Genomic DNA, 21,079 nt, shown 5'->3' on the forward strand with positions numbered 1-21,079 from the left:
GTTACCCACATTCTTTATAACTATGTGTTGCTCTTTGATACTGTGATTAAAATTTCGCTCCTCTTGAGAGAATTTGTGTTTGCTTCTACAAGTAATCTGAGGTTACTACTGACCTGGGTCCATTGTAAATTAAATTCCCATTTGTAGTATTTTAGACTATACCAACAGAATAAACTTAGGCCATAAACCTCTATAAGGGACAACTTGTTAAACATTTTTAGGCTGAAACAAACTTTTCCTCCACCTAAGGCTAAGGTTGAGAAAGGACTTGCTGTAACTTCTGCTTGGTGGATTTATTAGTATTGATATTTACGCTGTGAGTATAGCACTTTCAGAGCCTCCATTTTGTGGGAGATCTCAGGCTAAACTCTCTGCTTTGAGCAAGCCCTGCTTTACCTCCTACACTCACCACAGTCACCATAACAGAGGCTCAAGGGGACCACATCTCTGCAGATACTTTGAGGGTGAAAGATGGCTTTCATCTCACTTGTTGCCTAAGTCAAAGTTGAACTTTCACAGTAGTTTTGACCTCTGTAGGTTCTTTCATTCCTTGTTACTGCTCAGTGCATTCAGAAAGATATTTTTTTTTGGACCCTTGAGAATCAATGATAGAACTCACCCAAAAAGTAAAAGAATTCAGTAAGGTAGCAGGATATAAAATTAGTATACAAAAATCAAAAGCTTTCCTATATAAGAACAATAACCAAGTAGAAGACATAATGGCAGAGAAAACCTCATTAGTAGCAACAAAGAAGGACTACTAGGGGATAAACTTAACAAGAAATGCATAACACCTATCCAAGGAAAATTTCTAAACAGTCCTGAAAAGGCAAAAAAAAAAAATAGACATGAAAAAATGGATATACATCCCGTTTTTGGATAACTCAGCATTGTAAAGATGTCAGTTCTCCCTAAGTGAGCTAATAAATGTAATGCAATCTCAGACATGTTGGTACTAAAGTTTATATGGAAAAACAAGTATGTAAGAATAGCCTGGAAAAGAAAGATTAAACAGGGGACTAGCTCTATCAGACATTAAAACATAGTATAAAGTTTCTATTATTGAAAACAGTGTGCTACTGTGCACAGATAGACCAATGAATAGAATTGAAAGCTCAGAAACAGACCCAAGTACAATATGGATCCTGGATTGAATCCTTAACCAGAAAAAGGACATTGCAGGGGTAAACTGGTGACACTGAACTAAGTATGTAGTTTAGTTGGTAGGATTATGTCAATGTTAATTTCCTAGTTTCGATAACTGTACCATGGCTATGCAAGCAGTTAACATTAGAAGCTAAGAAAAAGGCATAGGGCAAAACTTTCTATACTATTTTTGCCACTTTCCTAGAAGTCTAAACTTATTTCAAACTAAAAAAAAATTTAAGTTTTAAATTGAACTCCAAAAAATGAGAAGAGGCTCTAAGTCACACTAATATGGAACACCAGAAAAAGGGCCATACATTACCATTGTTGGCCCAAACCACTAAATTGGTTCCATTTTACAGGGTTCAGCTAACTTTATAGCATGGTATCAATGAGACCCAAATCATGGAATCAGTGCTTAGTATGGGCCAGCTGCATTGGTTTTATCCTATGGACACTTTTCTGCAGCATTGAAATTGTGAAGATTGCAAAGTTCCCCAATAGAGTGTAAATTGATCAACACCAATTTACTGTGATGACTGAGGAATAAAATCCCCAAATACATATTTTAGAGTGGCAACTTTGCTACTGAAGCACAGAACTAGCAATTAAGATTAGCATATTGTGCATTAAATTCTACCAAGATAAGGTGCTTTAAGAATAACCTCAGACTGGCATCATGATAGAACACATGAAAAATTCAGTCAGCCATGGTGCAGGGTGACACTTCCAATTCAGCTTCATCTACTCCTAAGCTTGTCAGTAGCTCCTACAAATAGATGGATCTGGTTATATTTCCCAGGGAGGTGATTAAGGGGTTGGAAACCTGTTCACATCTAAGTTCCAGCTTTGTCTGCACAATGGGCCAGTTGCGTAGGCTTTCCATGACTACATAGCAGAGGAATACTGGGACAGCTCTACAAATCAGGAAGCAAGCTAGTTTACCTAGGGTCCTTCACTTTGTCTCCTGCTCCTATATACTGTCAGCCATACCAAAATACTTACAGTGCTGTGTACGGACCATGCCCTTTAGGCTGGATGGCCTCATCCTCTCCTGTTCATCCTCCAGGACTCGGTCTAGTATTTTTCAAATCCTCTCTCTACTCAGTTTGAGTTGGAGTGCCTTACTCCTTGCTGCCAAGATACCCTGGTTTTCTTTCTCAAAATTCATCATTCTAAATTGTAATATTTGCTTTCCTGGTCTCTTCCTCAGAAGACCATGAATATCATGACAACAGGAATGCCTTTCTTCTTTGTATATTCAGCAGCTAGCAGGGTGCTTGACATAAAATGTGCTCTTTTCACATCTGAGTGAAGGGACATTTATAAAGGCTAAAACTGTTAAGACAGCTATCTTGCTAGCAGCTCTATGAGATGTTTAGCAAGATGTTCAGAATGGTTAATCATTACCATTAACAATTCAAAGTACATGTCCTCCTGGCTTAGGGATCCATTTTGCTTTGGCCTACAAAGGATAATGTCTGTTTACTGCCATAGATTTGGAAGATTTTATTGACTTTTGCTCTAGTTATTTCTTCCCAAACCAAGAATTGGTCATTGTAAGAAGATGCCACAGAAACTGCCTATCTTCTTTCAATGATGTAGGCATAGAGGAGATGAGCCCGTTCACAGTTGCTTTCATAGACAAACAGCCTACTAGGAGCAACAGGTAAATGGAGCAAAAGAGTGTCATGAGACACCCAGTTCCAGGCCTAGTGGCACAGTTTATTTCAGATATAAATGGCCACCAATAGTTCATTTATATTGTGAAAAAAGCAGTACAGGGTGTTACTGGGAACAGAAAGTCTAGCACCAAACAAACTTGGGAGTTTAAATGCTGGCTTACACTGATTTTACTATGTGACTCTGAGCAAGTTAATCTCTAACTACAAGCATATTTCGCTACTTTAAGACAGACATAAATTTATCTACCTTAGAGTTGAAGATTGAGATGCTGTTGACAAATGGCATATAATAATAACTCAGTAAATAGTCATTATTATTATTGTTATTAGGGGCTCTGGAAAGGGTCAGGCTGGCTTCAAGCAGAGTGTATCTAAGGACCTTAGGAATAGCCTGCTTTGCAGCAGCCACCTTCCCCAATAGGTCCCTGAGGAAGACTGGCTTAGTGAGTGCTCAATACATGTTGGTTCAATCAGTAAATAGGAAAATGGCCCTAGCGGACTTTTGTTATTCTTATCAGCCGTCCAGCATCTGAACTTGTCTCCTATGTTTGAGGAATTCATCCAACTCCAACAGAAGCTACACATTCCAGATAACCTCATTCTCCCTTCCAGCAGCTAGGACATAAGCTCATGAGTACTAATCAGAGCCACTTATCCCAGACTTCGAAACAGAAACTAGTGATTGAAAGAAGCCAGGTACACAGGATCCCTTCTGGTCAGAGTGGAACCCCTACATATAGTTCCAGAGGTAGCATGCAGTGATGGTAATAAAGTAAAAATCAAGTTCCACTTCACCATTAGTAGAGCTAGGGCCTGAAACCCCAATAAATATTCTCTAATAAAGTAAGATCCAACACAGTCAAATCAAAGGTCAAAAATTGGTGAGGAAAGGAGTCTGTCTCCCCCATTAAACCCAAACCAACCTCTTACCAGCAGCAGCAAACAAAAAACGGAAGTAAGCAGTAGGTGGAGGTAGCCTCCTTATATGAAGGCGGCCCAGGCCTCCTTACCAGTCCAAGATCCTGGATAGGAGATAGCAGAAGAAGGACCACAGTTCAAGCCTGACTTTTCATGAATGGCAACTCCAAGAGTAAACCGGGGGGATCCATCTGACCAATGTGGCTGGCAACCTTTCTACCTCAGTGGACCTGGAGGAGAGACAGTGAGAAACGAAGGACGAAGCGGAGACCTCAAGCATGCTCTCCTCTATGTGCCCAACAATGACTAAGGAATGTAAATGCTTCCCTCTAAGTCCATGCTTTCAGCCAATGCATTAGGTGGTATGGCCAAGGAGCTCATTAGTACATAGGTGTTAACTGAAAAATTGGAGGTGAGAACAGGGACATTCACTCTGTTGGACTGACCTACCAACCGATCTGCACACTATGGAGATGGAAAAAGCAAAGTAGAGAAAAAAAATCAGGAGAGAGCATGGTGAAATAAGCAGAATTCCAAAAAGGGAATGATTATGCAGTGTGAAGTCATAACCATCAACCAAAGGGTTACTATATTTTGACAACTGGTGAATCCAGCAAAAACGATTTTAATAGCAGTGAATGTAGCAACCAGGTTTTGGCATGGTGGTCCTCAGCCCCAGCTGCACCATTGTTTTTGTTTTTGTAAAGATTTATTTATGATAGACAGAGAGAGAGAGAGAGAGAGAGAGAGAGAGAGAGAGAGAGAGAGGCAGAGACACAGGAGGAGGGAGAAGCAGGCTCCATGCCGGGAGCCTGACGCGGGACTCGATCCTGGGACTCCAGGATTGTGCCCTGGGCCAAAGGCAGGTGCTAAACCACTGAGCCACCCAGGGATCCCCATGCACCATTGTTTTAAAAAATGAAGCCTGTCCCACCTCCCCATACTCATGTAATTGGTCTGTGGTCCAGTTGGGGGAATTAGGATTTTTAAATAATCTCCTGGGGTGGTCCTAACATGCAGCCAGAGTTAAAAAACCACTGCTTCAGTGGATTGAGAATTAATGAACAGGAATTGTAAGTGTATTTTAGTGGTAGTCAAGAGGTTCAAAGGGTTCAGAAAGGTGTTTTCGTTTCAAGAGGGAATCTTTAAACATGTTCAAATGCAAAGCTGTGTCAGGAGTAAGAAGCTATAGCTAGACTGAACAAGGCATCTGATCCAAGAAGAGGGACTCTGGGCATAGGAGAAGGGATTTGTCTTGGGCAGGATAAGAACAAGAACGAAGTGAGGAAGGGTATATGTAAGGGTACACAATTGGGGGTACTCCTGTCTAATGCTTTATTACCTATTAGGGGACGGGGGAGATTAGCTGCTGAGGTTGAGAGAAGGTGGAGGTAAGAAGAGTTAGAAATGGCCACAGTCTGCAATAGCTACTGACAACAGGATTGGGATAAATACTGAGAGCAGTTCAAAATGTTGCCATGATTTTAGGGTGGCAAAGTCTGCATAATCATGACAATTGTTCATGGAAAAATACATGGCCCACTGGGAGGAGCAAGATGTAGAATCTACACATAGATTCTACATAAAATGGGTTCATTTAAGTCAAAGCCACCAAGGCCATTTATAAGTTTTCTGATATTTTTTTCTTTTTCAGTTAAAAACATTTGAATGAGGGATCTGCAAGGGTCAGAACTCACTTCTGGAGGGAAAAAAAAAAACATTTATTTTCATAATTTACATCTTAAAAATCTTTTTATATTCCCATAGCTTGAAAGCATCCAGTAACAACATTATTGGCCAGAGGTATTTTTAACTGGTTTTCAAGATGGAAAAGAAAAATTACATGGTGTTTTAAAAAACTGCAAAGATTGAAAGGAGAGGTTAGCAGCTTACACATGTGTGTTAATCATGTTTTTTTTTTTTGCTTTTCTATAAAGTACAATGTTTTAACAGATTTAAAAAAAACCCTTCTGGCTGGGAAAACACTGCCCCTCCCAGGGCTAGCTGATTCTTAGACAGCAAAGGATTCAGCCAGTAGCATGCTTTTGATGTGCAAACTAACCAGGTGTGATGGAGCCATACCCCCTCCATCTGGCCTGTTACATTCCAGAAGCAATCATCCCAGGCCCAGGTACCAGATAACCACAGAGTGTATTGCAGCCCAAAGGCCCCAGAATAAGTCAAACTAGGCATTTCTAGACTGTTCACTATGCTTTGCCTTCCTAGAGGAAACCCCAATAAAGGCTCTGGCCTAAACCTACTGCTTGATCCTGTCTTCTTTCTGCCTCCTGACCCAAACCTGGTGTTCCTCCTGTGGTCCTGAGTGACAAGCTGTGCCTTGTTTCCAGGGCAACTGTAACAACAAACTTCTTTCAGTGGCCCAGATCTCTCTGAGCCCTCACTTAATCACCTTTATCAATTAAGCCCTACACACAAAACAACATGAACATCTGAGAAATGATACCAGAGAACTCCTCTTTGGCCACACAAATTCGCAGAGAAAACCTGGGTTTGTGGGCATTAGTCATAAATTAGAGCCTAGCCCCATTCATACAAATAAAACCCAAAGAAAAAAATGGTTGTGATTTCATTACAAAGCTTTAGGATTAGAGTACCATATTCTAAAATGCTGAATCCATGAGTTAGACAACAACAAAAAACAGAACATGCGATTGCTATTGGCCACCAAGCCCTGTAGAATCACTGAAATGTAAAACAAAGACAATAGGGTGTGATTAAGTGGATCACTGAAAATTGATTTTTACATGCTCTGAAGTACCAAGATTAAGTCCTAGCAAAAGATCACCAATAACACAACAAGTATTTATTATACAACACTATGTACTCAGGGTGGTTTTTCCTTCCAATTATTTTCATTTTTGTCAGCCATATTTTAAAGACTTCATCATTATCATGCTGGAGAATACACGACATTTTCCCGGGAATCTAAGATGTAATGAACAAATATCATGAAATCATGGATGGCAGTACCTTACACAAATGTTTTACTGTCTATTGTGAAAAACGACTATCATTCACAGACTAAAAATTCATTGTTATATTTTAATCCACTTTAAAGGTTGTTTCCATCCACCTAAATATGACCTTGATGGCATTTTTCTCCACATGATTCATTCTCAGTATTTCCAGGAGATCTTTTAGGGGCTTTAAGAAAAAGCATGGGAAACAAAGACAATAACAGTTTCTGCAAAGAATCATTCACAAAACAGGTCTATAGTTATGGAGGGAAATATAAGTGTACCTCAGAGCTTAAGGGGATGCCCATATATTAAAACATTTAAGTACAGCACAGTCTGTGGTTCTCAAATCACTGGCGTGCACCAGAGTCCCCCAAAGGGCTAGTAAGACTGCCAGGCTCACCCTCAGTTTCCGATTCAGTGGGTCTAGTAGGGGCAAGTACGTACTGCTGCTGGTGGTCAAGGGGCCCCAGCACCCCTGACTAAGCATCTCTCCTTCTCTTCCTCATGCTTTCTCACTTCGGGACTTTGCCAAGATTGCCCTCCCTGGTGAACACCTTTGGGATCCGCCTCATTCTTTGATAGTGTGCTCGGAAAAAGTTTTCACTCCAAAAACCCTGCAGTTTCGCCAAGTGCTTATCAGGTCTATTTGCGGTGACAGCCAAAGCTCTTCTTCTGGCCCAAGGTCTGTTTTGCTGGGCTTGTTAAAAACCTTACAATCCACACTCTTCAGCAAGATCATTCACTTCCCTTCTTTTCAATGCTGCTGTTTCCAGGCATTTGACATTCATCTGTTTTGGGATCTTAATATAGGTAAAAGCATCTCTGGGCCACCTTGCACTTAGTGTCACAGCAGAACCCACCGATTCCCTCACCTTTTCCCTCTGTACCACTTCTTGATGGGATAGGGACCCATCCTGACTGCTACCACCATTAGTAACTCCACTAGCTGGCATGACTGGAGCAGGAGATAAGAAAATACTGACAAGACAGCTCAAGGGTTAATAAAGGGAGCAGCTGGCATCAATGGCAAACTGCTTTTACCATCCCTCCTGTCACCCCCATGCATCAAGATGCACCCTGCAAACTGCGCCCCCAACTAGACCACATCCACCACTGGTAGAGTCTGTTCTAGCCACTGTTCTCACCCAGGCTCTGATAAGGCTCACCAGACTTGCAGAACACTGACTATGGCTCCCAATGCTGCTACTTAGCTTTCTCCCTAGGAAACAAAAGGCATATGGTTCAGACCACAGTAATGAAGCCAAACTAAAGAAAAGACCTGAAATGATCAAACTTCACCAGGAGCCCTCACCTGGAGCCAAATGGAGAAGCCCTCACGTCAGCAATGACACTGCCAGCCTAGCTCCTTTCACATGACTCTAATTTGTCCGACTCCAAGTGACCTCTGTGATAGCCCTGTTCCTCTGCAGCTCCAGAACTTCCAATGCTGTGGTCCAGACTGTGTTTCTGATGCCAAAATGCAAGAAGATAGATCACAGTCATCTATGTGGGATTCATAAATAGTTTAATTACCTGTCGTCAGTGCGGAGCTTTACTCATTAGCAAAAAGGATGCCACAAGCATCACAGAATAAGAAATTTTATTTCAGCTTTTGGTCATTCTGCTGCCAAATGGCTTTGTTTGCAGCCTGTTTCACAGCTCAGCAAAACAATGTCTGATATTTTTAATTGCATTTGATTTCAAAAGACTTCAAGGTTAAATGCGCCTTATTTGTCAAGCACACACCACTCAATAAAGATCACACTCTGCCCCACCTAAATTTGGCACCATGTAAACAGCTAATTCCCTCTTCTGCATGGGTTCTTCTTACCAAAAAAGCAACACAAGAGTTGTGATGCAAATGAATCTGTTCCCTTTAAAATGCTGCATCGGGAAAACAATCTCAAATTCCCTTAAATGCATAAGCAACACTAATTTTTATGAATGATGCTCATGCAAGTGGATAATGTCTTGACTTCTGCTCCTTGTAGAAAATACAGAAGATCAGACACGCAGATTGTGAAGCCAAGCTAGGATAAATCAGAAGCCTGAAATACGTAAGAACTGTGGAACTCCACTCCAGTTACCACTTCTGAGCAGATCAAATACATGTGAGCTCAATGATTATCCTCAAAGGAAGTCATGCTATCAGTTTTTTCAATAGACTATATAAAACCTGATTTGAAATTATATCTTTTGTTGAAAGGTAACAGTGTATGGTATCATACACTTTGCTATATAAAAAATAAATTTAAAATTTATGATTCAAAAAACACTCAATTCTAAGGTTATTCCTTTGGAATTGACTCATAGAAAACAAGCAAAGTAAGTTGGTTAATAATTCTGTCAGCATGCTCATGCAGCAGCTTAAAATGAGGAGCACAATTTACAACCCTGTGTTGCAAAGTATTAATGGCTATTTCTTAGGCAATTAATTTTCTTCCCCACTTATTACAGGGAGATATGGCATTTTTGGATAATCCCCATTGTATGTATTCAAAATATGTAGAAAAGCATGCCCAAGAAAGATAATAAACGTTCATGACACACAGTTTCAAAATTATGGGTCTCAGAGTGACTCAGATCTATCAATGAAAAACAAAAGATTATAACCCAGGGCAGAGGAAGGCTGAAAATCTGGGATTTTAGTCTTGGCTCGATCCTGTGATTTTTGGGCAAGTCGCTATACTCTGTGACCATTCTCGTCTCTGTAAAATGGCAGTACATCCTAGAGATGTTTAAAATGTAAATAAAGTTGTATATATAAATTATTTGTAATCACAGGTAGAAAAGAGAACTGCTTGGCAACAACAGTCTATCTGGACTGTGGAGGTCTGAATAAGCCATGATCATAGGACCTATCTCTTAAAGAGCCAGAGCTTAGCGCAAAGAAAATTATGTCCATGGATTTTTCCCTGAAATCCAACAAATTACATTAGAAATGTGTCTCAGGACACGATGGGAACTAGGTAAGAATGCACATATGACAATAAAACCCACCTTCTGCACTGGAACAACTTGGGAGTGCCACTTCATATTCAACAGGCACTTTATTTTCTATACTGCTATGGATACAGCCTCGAGGGATGACAGGAGAACCAGGGGTGACTCCCGGGGATCCTGGGTTGGCTTTAATGCTACTTCTCAACCCCATAATCTCCATCTGTCCCTCCCTCCACCAGACTTCTTGTTATGGACAACTGATGTGTTATCTATCTTACAGAAAGTGCCATTTAAATTAGTTTCAAATCCCCCCTCCAACTAGATTCACACATGTGCCCATCAACAAGGAAATCCTGGCATTAGCACTAAGAAGGACTATCCTTTTTAAAGGGAACAGGAGAGAGCAGCCCACCCTCACATTCTGTATGAGGAAAGGGGACAGCTGCGCTTTGGGGGGGAAGGAGGCTCTGTTGCACTCAGCACCTATTCAGGAAGCAGAGGAAATACCCAGGGGTGGGGCTGGGAGTTCTGTTAGCAGAGAAGTGGGCATTTAGAGGACCGTTTCTCTGTATTTTAAAGTAAATGTACTCAACTCGTACAAAAAAGAACCCTTCTGTCAACTAGGCCCCTGAATGACAGACACTCTTGATAATACTTTTTAGAAAGGGCGGCTTCTCTCCAGCAGCTCCAGGCAGTCACTTATTCCTCATTTTGACAAAGGAGCATCCAACTTCAGGCATGGCTGTATATATAACTCCACACGCAGCTGAGCCGTCATAAACACACCAAGTATAAAGGCGTGTCAAAAAGACATTTTTCTCCCCAAATATGGCCCCCAAGAAGCCATTATTATAATAGAATGTGAATTTCTGCTACAGGTTATTGACCTATAAGCTAACAATAAAAATCCCATTTAGTACATAAAAGCTTACACTGTGACATGAAGTATTAAGACACAATACACAGACTATTTTAAGTTTGCTGAACAACTAAACCATTTCTTCATTATATTATGAATATACATATCTTCCTGTGGGAGAACACCAACTCTGGAGATGAAGCAAAGTATGGTGCAGCTGCTGAAGATCCCATTGGGCCATTTAGAAAAATGGAAGAAGTTCCCACCGTCCATGCTGCTGGTGTCTCCTCTGAAGCTCCCAAATGAGGACTTGGTGAATTTGGCTTATTGGCACTCTCAGTGAATCAAGACCATGCTCAAAGGCAAACTCTATCTCTTGTAAACACAATTGCACACACAGGTCTTAACTCAGTGTTTACATCTGTCTAGAACTGGCTACAAATTTGGGACTTCTTCAAATGATATTAAAAGCTCTACATAAAAAGTATGCAAAAGCAGTTACTAATTTTTCAAGAAAAGAGACATACCTGCAAAAAGCAACAGCTCTGTAAAAGGAGCTGTAGGTAGCTGTTGGGACAATGATAACAACATAACAAAGATAGCATAGGATAACCCTTTTTAAAAAAAAAAAGAACTGCTGCTGCAATACTTTACTTTAAAAAAAAAACAACAAAACTGATTTCCACAACATGATTTTCTAAGAGAAAGTCCACTGCTTTGTCTGGAAGTAGGATCATCCTGGCGGTGAAAGGACTGGGAATGTCAATTATGATAAGCAAGACTCTGCAATACCAAGTCTAGGATGCATCTCACAACACCCAGTGGCTCCTGGTGGGTGGAATCCTGCTCTTTAGCTGTATCCAGGGCTCTTTTCCGGTGGCATTTTAAAAAACGTAGCTGCAGCTGAGTCAGTGGCTTTCTCTGCGGCAGAGGTCCTGACCAACCACTCAGGGTTTGGAGGTTTCTGGACCTGTGATGCTGGTGTGGTTGGCTCCACGACATCCACGTGAACTGGTAAGGTGGTTACAATAAAAGGAAGGAAGGAGAGATCAAGGGGAGACAAATTAGAATCAGAGACACATCAATGCACAATTCTCTGAATCCTTTTATTTTATAACTTAAGAACCCAAGAGGCCACATAAGGCTTTTTTTTTTCCTCAGTAAAGTATTTCTGCACCTGAGAAAAATGGGTTCAACTGAACAAATATATAAATATAGTACAAATTCATATTCATATACTATAAATTCATAATGTAGTCATGATCATTTATTGCATTTATGTGCCAGATACTATGCTATGTATATATTGTACAACCATAATCTGATTTCCTAATGCAAACCCTTGGAGGTAGGAACTGTCATCTCCATTTTCTGGATCCAAACACTGAGGCAAAGATAGAACAGATATGTTGTTCAGGAACCCAACAGAGCAGGTTAAGTAGGTAGCAATATTCAAACTCAGACACTGGACTTCAAGCCCTAGGCTCTTTCTGTTACACGCTACGCCTCCAGTAACACAGTGTTTCCAATAAATAGCATATCATAAGAAAAATCACAAACTCAAGTCCAGCATTTTTCAACAAGGACACCAGAGACATTCTCAACATGATAATCATTGCTTGTGCAGGGTTGTCCTGTGTATCTTAGGACACTTACCATTCTGGACCCCATTCACTGAATGCTAAAAGCACTCCTCAGTCATTATGATGGCCACTGTCCTCACATTTACAAATGCCCCCTGAACAGAATGGTACAAACCACCATCACACCCACTCTGTTCAGAGCAAATGAACATACACTAAAATACAGCAAAATCTAGAAAATTTTCAGTTTTACCTTGTCACTCAAATAATCCTACTCCTAGGAATGTAACTAGAATAGTAATATTTAAATTGTGGGTCACAAAGTCAGTTGGGTAGGTCATGACCAGTAATATTTTTCTTAATGAAAAAGAATAGGATATACAAAAGTGAACTCAAGAATTTATTTCAGATTTACATGTACACTCACATACATATTCAAGTATGAGTTCTTACTATAAGTTACTGCAAAAAAAAAAATCTGTAGGGTATGACTCTATGTCACATATGCAAGAGCTTCTTGAGGGTAACAGCTTTCAAACATTTTGGAACCTCAACCACAGTAGCAAGAAATACATTTGACACCACAACCCAAATCTCGGTCTTTCCCTCTCACACAAACACAATGCACATACACGCTCACTCATTCATATTTAGCTGAAAATAAATTTCATAAAACTGTACCTACAATTACTATATGGTACTCAACTGCAGTAGGGAAAAAACCCTTATCCTAAGAAAACTTTTTTGCTCTATTTTTTTTTATTACAGTAAAATACACATAACACAAAATTTACCACTGTAATAATTTTTACATGTACAGTTCAGTGGCATTAAGTACACTCGCACTGCTGTACAAGCATCGCCACCATCCATATCCAGAACTTCTTCACTGTCTCAAATGGAAATACTGTACCTATTAAATACCAATTCTTCCTCTCCTCCTTCCCCAGACGCTGGCAACCATTACTATACTTTGTCTCTACATATCTGACCATTCAAGGTACCTCATATAACGAATGACAAAGTATTTATCCTTTTGTGTCTGGTTCACTTCACTTAGTATTATGTCATCATCCATGCTATAGCATGTCAGAATCTTCATTCTTTTCAAGGCCAAATAATACTCCCATAGCTATAAGTGTAAACCATATTTTGTTTATTGATTTATCCAGCAAGAGACGTGTGGGTCACGTCTACTTTTTAGCCCTTGTGTATAATGTTGCTATGAACTTGGATGTACAAATATCTGTTTGAATCCATGCTTTCAATTCTTTTGGGTATACACTTAGAAACTGAATTGCTGGATCATATGGCAGTTTTATGTTTACAATGCTGAGGAACCACCATTCTCTGTTTCACAGTGGCTGCAATATTTTACATTCCCACTGGCAATGCCCAAGGGTTCCAATTTCTCTATATCTTTCCTAACATTTGTTGTTTCCTGTTCCTTGATATAGCCATCCTAAGGAGTGTGAAGTAACCCAGAAACAATTTTGCACATTGCTCTCCCAGAGAACAATGCAGTTGTTTTTCACAATAGCATAAAATGGGATATAATACAAATGTCCACCAGGAATGCTTAATTATAGTATGCTCCTCATATCATACAATGGAATACCATATGTACATGGCAGTGAAAAAAAAAAAGGACTCTGACAGGATACATTAATGATTTTCAAAACATAACTGGATGAAACTTAACTTATAAAATAAGACATCCCATTTACACAAGTCTCCAAAAAATGCTAACTAGACAATACATTGCTTAGAGAGCTATATATCTATTAAAGCTATCTGAAAAAACTTCCAAGGAATGATAAATGATTAACAAAAAACATATTCACATAACCAAAAAACCATATCAGGACAATGGTTACTTAAAAGGACAGTGGGAGGATTTTATACGTAATGTTCATTTTCTTAAAGTAGATGGTAGGTACATGGATATTTGCGCTGTTGTTTTTCTTGACACCTTGTATATCTTCTATAAATGTTTTTATAGCCATTCAATATTTACTAAAAAAACACTTTTAACTTTAAAAACCATTTAAATGTTAAAAAGGAGCAGTAAGAAAAAAAAAGGGCAATAAGAATCTGCCCTATGACACCTGAGACAAGGGCTGACCTATAATGGAACTCCTGAATCCCATCACAGGGTAAGAATAATTTTTAGAATAACTGTTTCAGCTTTAAGATTCTATTCACTTATTCATATGAGAAATATCTACTGAGACCATTATCCATGCTGAGTATTCTTTTAGATGCTTAGGGTACAGAAGAGAGCAAAACAGATAAAATTCCTGCTCTTCCAAATGTATCTCTACTAGCACTGGCCTGGTATTTGGAATCTGATCTAACTAGTTAACAGATTAACTGCTGGGTACCCTTCCAACTGCTGCTCTACGGGCACATATCCTACACCAGGGACAGGAAGGTCAGAAGAGGCTTTGGGAATGGCCAAAATAGGGCTCTGAAAACAATGTCTTTATCATTCGCTTAATTCTCCTTTACCCAGAGCCATGTGTTTAATTTTCGAAGGAATGGGATTCATACACCAAAGGTTCCATTCTTGTCATTCTGATGAAGAAAAATCATCTCAGAAATGAAATCTGGTTTTCAGGATCCCTGGGTGGCTCAGTGGTTTAGCGCCTGCCTTCGGCCCAGGATGTGATCCTAGAGTCCTGGGATCGAGTCCCACATCGGGCTCCCTGCATGGAGCCTGCTTCTCCCTCTGCCTGTGTCTCTGCCTCTCTGTGTGTGTGTGTGTCTCTCTCATGAATAAATAAATGAAATCTTAAAAAAAAAAAGAAATCTGGTTTTTGAGTTGCTTATGTTTCTTTCTTATAGCTAATCTCAAATCTTAGAGGAAAATAACCCATCTTTTCTTTTCCAATTACATTCTTTAAGAGCATACAGAGCCAATTCACTTCAGCATGAGGTAAAGACTTCCCCTGTTCTGGGCATTCCCTCTTCTGTTCTGGGCATTCCCTGTTCTGCTATTATGGAAACAGAAGCAGGTTTACACAGTTACTTGCTAAAATCCAAGGGTGGTTCTGTGCAGGTTATAAAGCCATAAAGGGAAGGGGAGTGGAGATAAAAAGAAGAAAATAAAGGTGCTACTCTTTCAAGAAGAATCTACTTAATGACCCTAATGAAAAGGTCTTTTTCCCTGGTCTTTCCTGAGTATTAATATAAAAAGACAAGGAAGACAAGTTACTCTTTTCTGCTCTTCACCTCTCTAGCCTTATTAATACCTTTAAATTCAGTCAATCTCAACTCAAAACTTTCCACCATTGGGGGTGGGGAAAAGGGAAAAGATTTGTGGCTGCATGTTTAAGAAAGAAGCTGAATTCATCACAGTGACAGGGGAGAGTGTTGGCAGAGATCTGAGCTATTTATTCTTTTAGGAAAATCCTATAAAGAATGACACAAGGAAGCCTCTATCTGCAGTCGTGTTCATCACACTGGTGAAGAGTCCGATAACAGATGTATGCAGTAGCGTGATTTAGTGCCAGGAGCTGGCCCCTGATGTGTATTAATACAGCGGCAAAGCGGAACGCACCTCTCTTCATCACTCATTTCTATAAAAGAGGTGGAATCCGAGATGGCCCGATGTTAGGCAGAGCAAGCCCATTTGTTCTACTGACTGATGGCGCGGGCTCGGGCTGTGTCCTTCACCTCCATGGGGCACTCAGGTTGTGGATAGAAAAAAAAGAAAATGTTCAGTGAAGCAGACCTTAGTCAACAAGTGAGAGGAGGAGTCGGGCTCAGTAGGAGAAATGCTTAATGCCGAAGTCTTGTTTAGTACCCCCAGTAACATTTCCTGATTTGAGTATGGAACAGGTTTTTAAACTCTTCTCAACAGTTGTCTTCTGAACATTAAAAGCTAAAAATAGAAGCTGGATATTGAGGGGAAGAAAGAACAAAAGATAAAAGAGGGGAGACTGTGTTTTAATACTTCCAATACCACAGACTGGATTTTGATACAGTCTTAATTTGGAACCAATGCTATCTTACATAACACAAAATACCTGAAGTATGTAAGAGGGCAGGCTCACTAGCGTCATAGGGAAATCAATTTGACCTTGGCCCCACAATTTATCATCCATGTGACTTTGGACAAGTGATTAAACCTCTCTCTATAAGCCTCAATTTTCTCAGGTGTAAATTGGGAATAAAAACAGCATCTCCCTTTTAAGTTGTTGCAAAGATTAAGTGAAATAATCCATGCAAAGTAATCAGCTCAGAGCATGGCCATGTAGAAATCCCTAGAAAAAATTTATTATAATTATCAGACATGTGATTAAGATTGTCCAGTAAGAACCATTATCAAGCAGCTGCCCCAAACAGAAGCTCAAAGAGGTCAATTTCAAAGTATGTTGAAACTTTCTAAATTAAGGGAGGGGGACAGAGTTTCCTATTTCTGAACTCTACTCTTCACTCATCATCAATCAACTGATCTGATCTATATAATACATAGTATTTTCTGAAGAAAATAATCTATGATATACTCAGTTTCCTCAGAGTGAATTCACCATCATCAATAAAGTAACTATAGGTATTTCTGATAGGTCATACAAACAGACATGATCTTTTTATCCAGAGCAATTCATCCTCAACTGTATTGAAATAACACAAAATTTCCTGATTACCAATTATGTTTAACTACCTTTTCTTAACTTCAAAGAAAAATACCTACATTCAGTATTCTTTCTGATATAAATAGCAACTACCCCCCAATTTTTTAAGGATAACATACATGTAAAGTGTATAAATCATAAACATACAACTCATATATATATGTAAAAATATACATATATATGTAAAAATATATTCCTACCCAGTTGATGACATAGAGCATTTCTCAGACTTCTGATTATGTCCTCTCTTGGTCACTACCCCTTCACCAAAGATAATCAGTATTTTGGTTTCCAACCAACAGGTTTTGCCCAGAAAGCTAAAAGGTTTTAACTTGAAAAATAGTTTTTAATTAGAAATTTCATGACTATTAAAAATATTAGCACTCTACTACACATAAAAACAGTGAGAAGTTATTATATTATGTACCAAGTAAAAGAGTAAATAAATCCATGTGACTCCTTGGCTACTGAATAAACCACCACCCTAACTGGATTTTCATTAACACAGACCTAATTTCCTATCTGTGCTAGGACAAAAGCACAGATGACTGAAGATTGCTGATTGTAGAATACCGGGATTCAAACAAGCCACATGACACAGTGTAAAAGCACAGATTTCAGGGTTAGAGAGAACTAGGCTTGAATTCTTTTTTTGTTTTTTTTTAAGATTTTATTTATTTATTCATGAGAATACACAGAGAGGAGAGAGAGAGACAGAGAGAGAGAGAGAGAGAGAGAGAGGCAGAGACACAGGCAGAGGGAGAAGCAGGCTCCATGTAGGGAGCCTGACGTGGGACTTGATCCCAGGTCTCTAGGATCACACCCTGGGCCAAAGATGGCACTAAACCGCTGAGCCACCCGGGCTGCCCTAGGCGTGAATTCTTAATATGAGTGTGACCTTGGGCAAATTCCTCTCACATTCTCATTTCCCCCATGTAAAATGGGAATAAAATGATCTAGCTTATCATAAAAGTTAGATGAAAAGGTATATAAAACATAACTTAGTGCCTGACACACAGTAGGTGCTCAATAAATGATAACTACATACAGTTACCTGCATTTGGGGTAGAGAGGGATGCCGTGGCCACAGGTTTCCGCTTCCTCTTGATGTCACGTGAACATGGGGGTCCCAAGTGTATGTTTGCCTGTCTGCAGATATGAGAAAGAAAAAACATTGTTTTCACTCTGTAATTCTTATTGTAAGACATTATGTTCAGCCCAGATAAAATCCCTGACCCAATACAGACATACACTAACAAGACAGGCACCATTCTTTGTCATCAAGTGTCACGTACAAGATTATTCAGGATTAATCATAATTTCATTCTTTATGCACAATATACACCCATTCTAAACTTCTTACCTAATTTCAGAATAGCAGACACTCAAGATTAATTTCAATAAATGTGTTTCATTACATGCTGATTTTTGTACAATTATTTTTCATAAAAACTATAACTGCAATTGTTCTAAACTCACTAATGAAATACCTACTCCCAAGTGGTAATATATTGAAAAGTTTAATGCTGCATGAACACAGATATTTGCATAGAATTTTAATAGCAATTTTAACCCTTCTATCACTATAAATCTGGATTTATAGACACTATGAAGTGTATCACAAGTTAAATAAGTTTGATTTCTGTGATTTTTAAAAATATTAATTACTTGCTAATAATATAATCCCTCATCTGAATATTCAGCATACTCTAGTAACAAAACAGTGGGTATTTCAAAGCTTGCAAAAAAGCAAAAGACTGTCTGAAAGACAATGGACTTAACACTAAACAGCTGGTATGCTATTTTAGTTGCCTCAAACTTCCTCCTTCTTCAAACTAGACAGATCCTACCCCTGATTAAGGACCTAGTTGATTCTCACCTTTCCTTGAACATTCAAGGCCTTACTCACCATGAATCATTATTTAACTGGTATACATATATCTTGTTTCCCTAATGAGGCTTAATCTCCTAGAGAACAGGGACCATATTTATATTTCTTTCATAATTTTCCAATGATCTACTAACCTCAGCACAAGGCACTTAGCTGACGGCTATTAAATATCTGTTGATAAGAACTGATATGAATGAATAAAAGTTCTAAAAACCAAATAGTCAACTGTACAGTTAAAAGTGGCTAAAATGGCAAATTCTATGTCATATATATTTTACCACAATTTTTAAAAAATAGAGTATGTAACATATAAAAAGGAATCTAGTAAAATTATACCAGACTGAACTCCTATTTGGTAATCCCAGCTGGGGATTCAGTCTCATGGCTTAATGATCTTAATACTAGAACTTCAGTCAAAACTAAGACCACCTAGTTAACAAAGCACCAAGATAACTGTCTGGACAAATTTTCCTATTCAGAGGGTTCCCAATTTGGCAAGCTCCACAGTTTAAAAGCATGCATGGGGGCAGCCCAGGTGGCTCAGCGATTTAGCACTGCCTTCAGCCCAGGGCGTGATCCTGGAGACCTGGGATCAAGTCTCACACTGGGCTCCCTGCATGGAGCCTGCTTCTCCCTCTGCCTGTGTCTCTGCCTCTCTCTCTCTCTCTCTGTCTCTCAAGAATAAATAAATAAAATCTTTAAAAAAATAAATAAATAAAAGCATGCATGTAAATATATATTCTTTTCTCTATATGCAAAATCTTAAGAATCAATTCATTTTTAAGCGAGAAAAGAATTTAACTGAAATCATAAGATTTTCGGAATGCAAACAACACTACAATAGGCAGAGATTTACAGTATAAAGCCCATGTTTGGGGAAATTCCATCCAAGTCACCTTGTACTGATAGCCCTCTCTTCTATGTGGGAAAAGAGTTAACTTTTAAGTATCCCAAGCCATAAATAGTTAATTCCGAATGCCCGAAGTGAAATGTAAATATTAATGTGTAAAGTAGGGGAAAACAATTCATTTTTTATACCTTATCAAACCTGAGAATAAATCAGCATGTTGATTTAATAACAAGAAACACAGATGATGGAATATCATAGATAGGCCTTCAATCTAAAGGGAGAGGAGGTAATTCCCTCTGAAGCCAAAGACACAGACAGAGAAGAGAGTGATTCTCAAAACCAAATTTTGGTTTTTCTTAAAACAGAGAAATGTACAGAATAGACTCCCATCTTTTTCATAAACACGGTACTGGAGTACATACAGATCCGACCTCAAAATGACCACTTTGCTCTAATCCTTTTTGGTTTTTTTAAAGATTTTATTTATTTATCCTGAGAGACACAGAGAGAGAGAGGCAGTGACATAGGCAGAGGGATAAGCCAGCCCCATGCAGGGAGCCCAATGCGGGACTTGATCCTGAGACTTCAGGAACTTGCCCTGGGCTGAAGGCGGAGCTAAACCTCTGAGCCACCCAGGCTGCCCCACTTTGCTCTAATCCAATCATCCTTCTCCTCAAGTACTTCAGAAAGAAAAACAAGTCAAATAAAGTGTAGTAGGATATATTCATGCTTCTTTACCTTAAGCTCATTAAAGGACTCTCCAAAACTTTTTAGATTAAACGTTAATATCCTTTCAATCTAAACTATGTTATTAGATGTCAGGACAGTGGTTACCCTTGAGCTGTGGGGCAGAGGGGAGGAGGGATAGTGACTAGACAAAGCACCAGGAGCTTTTGGGGTTCTTTCTGATAATGCTCTGTTTCTGGATCTGGATGCAGGTTACTTGAATGTGATTTCATTAACCTTCATTAAAAAGTCTAATTTTAAAAATTGCAAAACGAAAAACAAAAACATTGCTTCTTCAAGATCGATGCAAAATGTTTAATTTTATGAGATGCAAAATGAAAAGTGTAAGAAAAGTACTCAAGACAGCTTAAGATATTAATTCTTGGAGTATCCGCTTGGGCTGAACAAAATAAATACTGCCTTTTATTTCCACACCATCCATCATTTTCAGCTTCATATGTTTGATATATTTCAGTAAGACAGTTAAGGGCCCCTATTATCCCTCCTTTACTGACCTAGACAGTAACATTTATCTCATATTTTCAAGAAATGACACATTTGGGAATAAAAAGATGAAATCATTTATGTACAAAGATATTTAAACTTTTAATCATTTTAGATAGCAATATGGTGTTTTTAAAAAATGCTTATTTTAGTAAAATGAAAATAAGTATTACTTACCTACCACTACACATATAGATCATTACACTGTACTACATCTTAGGGGGCTGCTGCAGATGCAAAGACTCAGGTGGTCCTTACCATACTCTGCCCCTTCAGGCCTTGGTTCTTGGATTCCCACTCTGCCCTACTCAGTGATGGTAACGGAGGGCCTTCAGGGTTACTTGTTCCTACAT

At 39.0% G+C, this 21,079-nt stretch overlaps 1 protein-coding gene across 3 annotated transcripts in view; it reads right to left on the reverse strand.

Moving 5' to 3' along the window:
* Positions 1–6,484: 6,484 nt before the first annotated feature.
* Positions 6,485–21,079, reverse strand: part of GPATCH2L (G-patch domain containing 2 like) — a 55,543-nt gene continuing 40,948 nt past the window's right edge. For all 3 annotated transcript variants that reach the window (XM_055303728.1, XM_055303727.1, XM_055303729.1), the window contains exons 9-10: positions 17,810–17,904; positions 6,485–11,543 (exon numbers count right to left, since the gene is read on the reverse strand). In XM_055303728.1, coding sequence (XP_055159703.1) covers positions 11,383–11,543; positions 17,810–17,904 — 256 coding nt within the window. In that variant the 3' untranslated portion in view covers positions 6,485–11,382. The remainder of the gene's footprint in view (positions 11,544–17,809; positions 17,905–21,079) is intronic.

Source organism: Nyctereutes procyonoides, unplaced genomic scaffold (assembly GCF_905146905.1).
Source record: "Nyctereutes procyonoides isolate TBG_1078 unplaced genomic scaffold, NYPRO_anot_genome, whole genome shotgun sequence".
Lineage (NCBI taxonomy): Eukaryota > Metazoa > Chordata > Mammalia > Carnivora > Canidae > Nyctereutes > Nyctereutes procyonoides.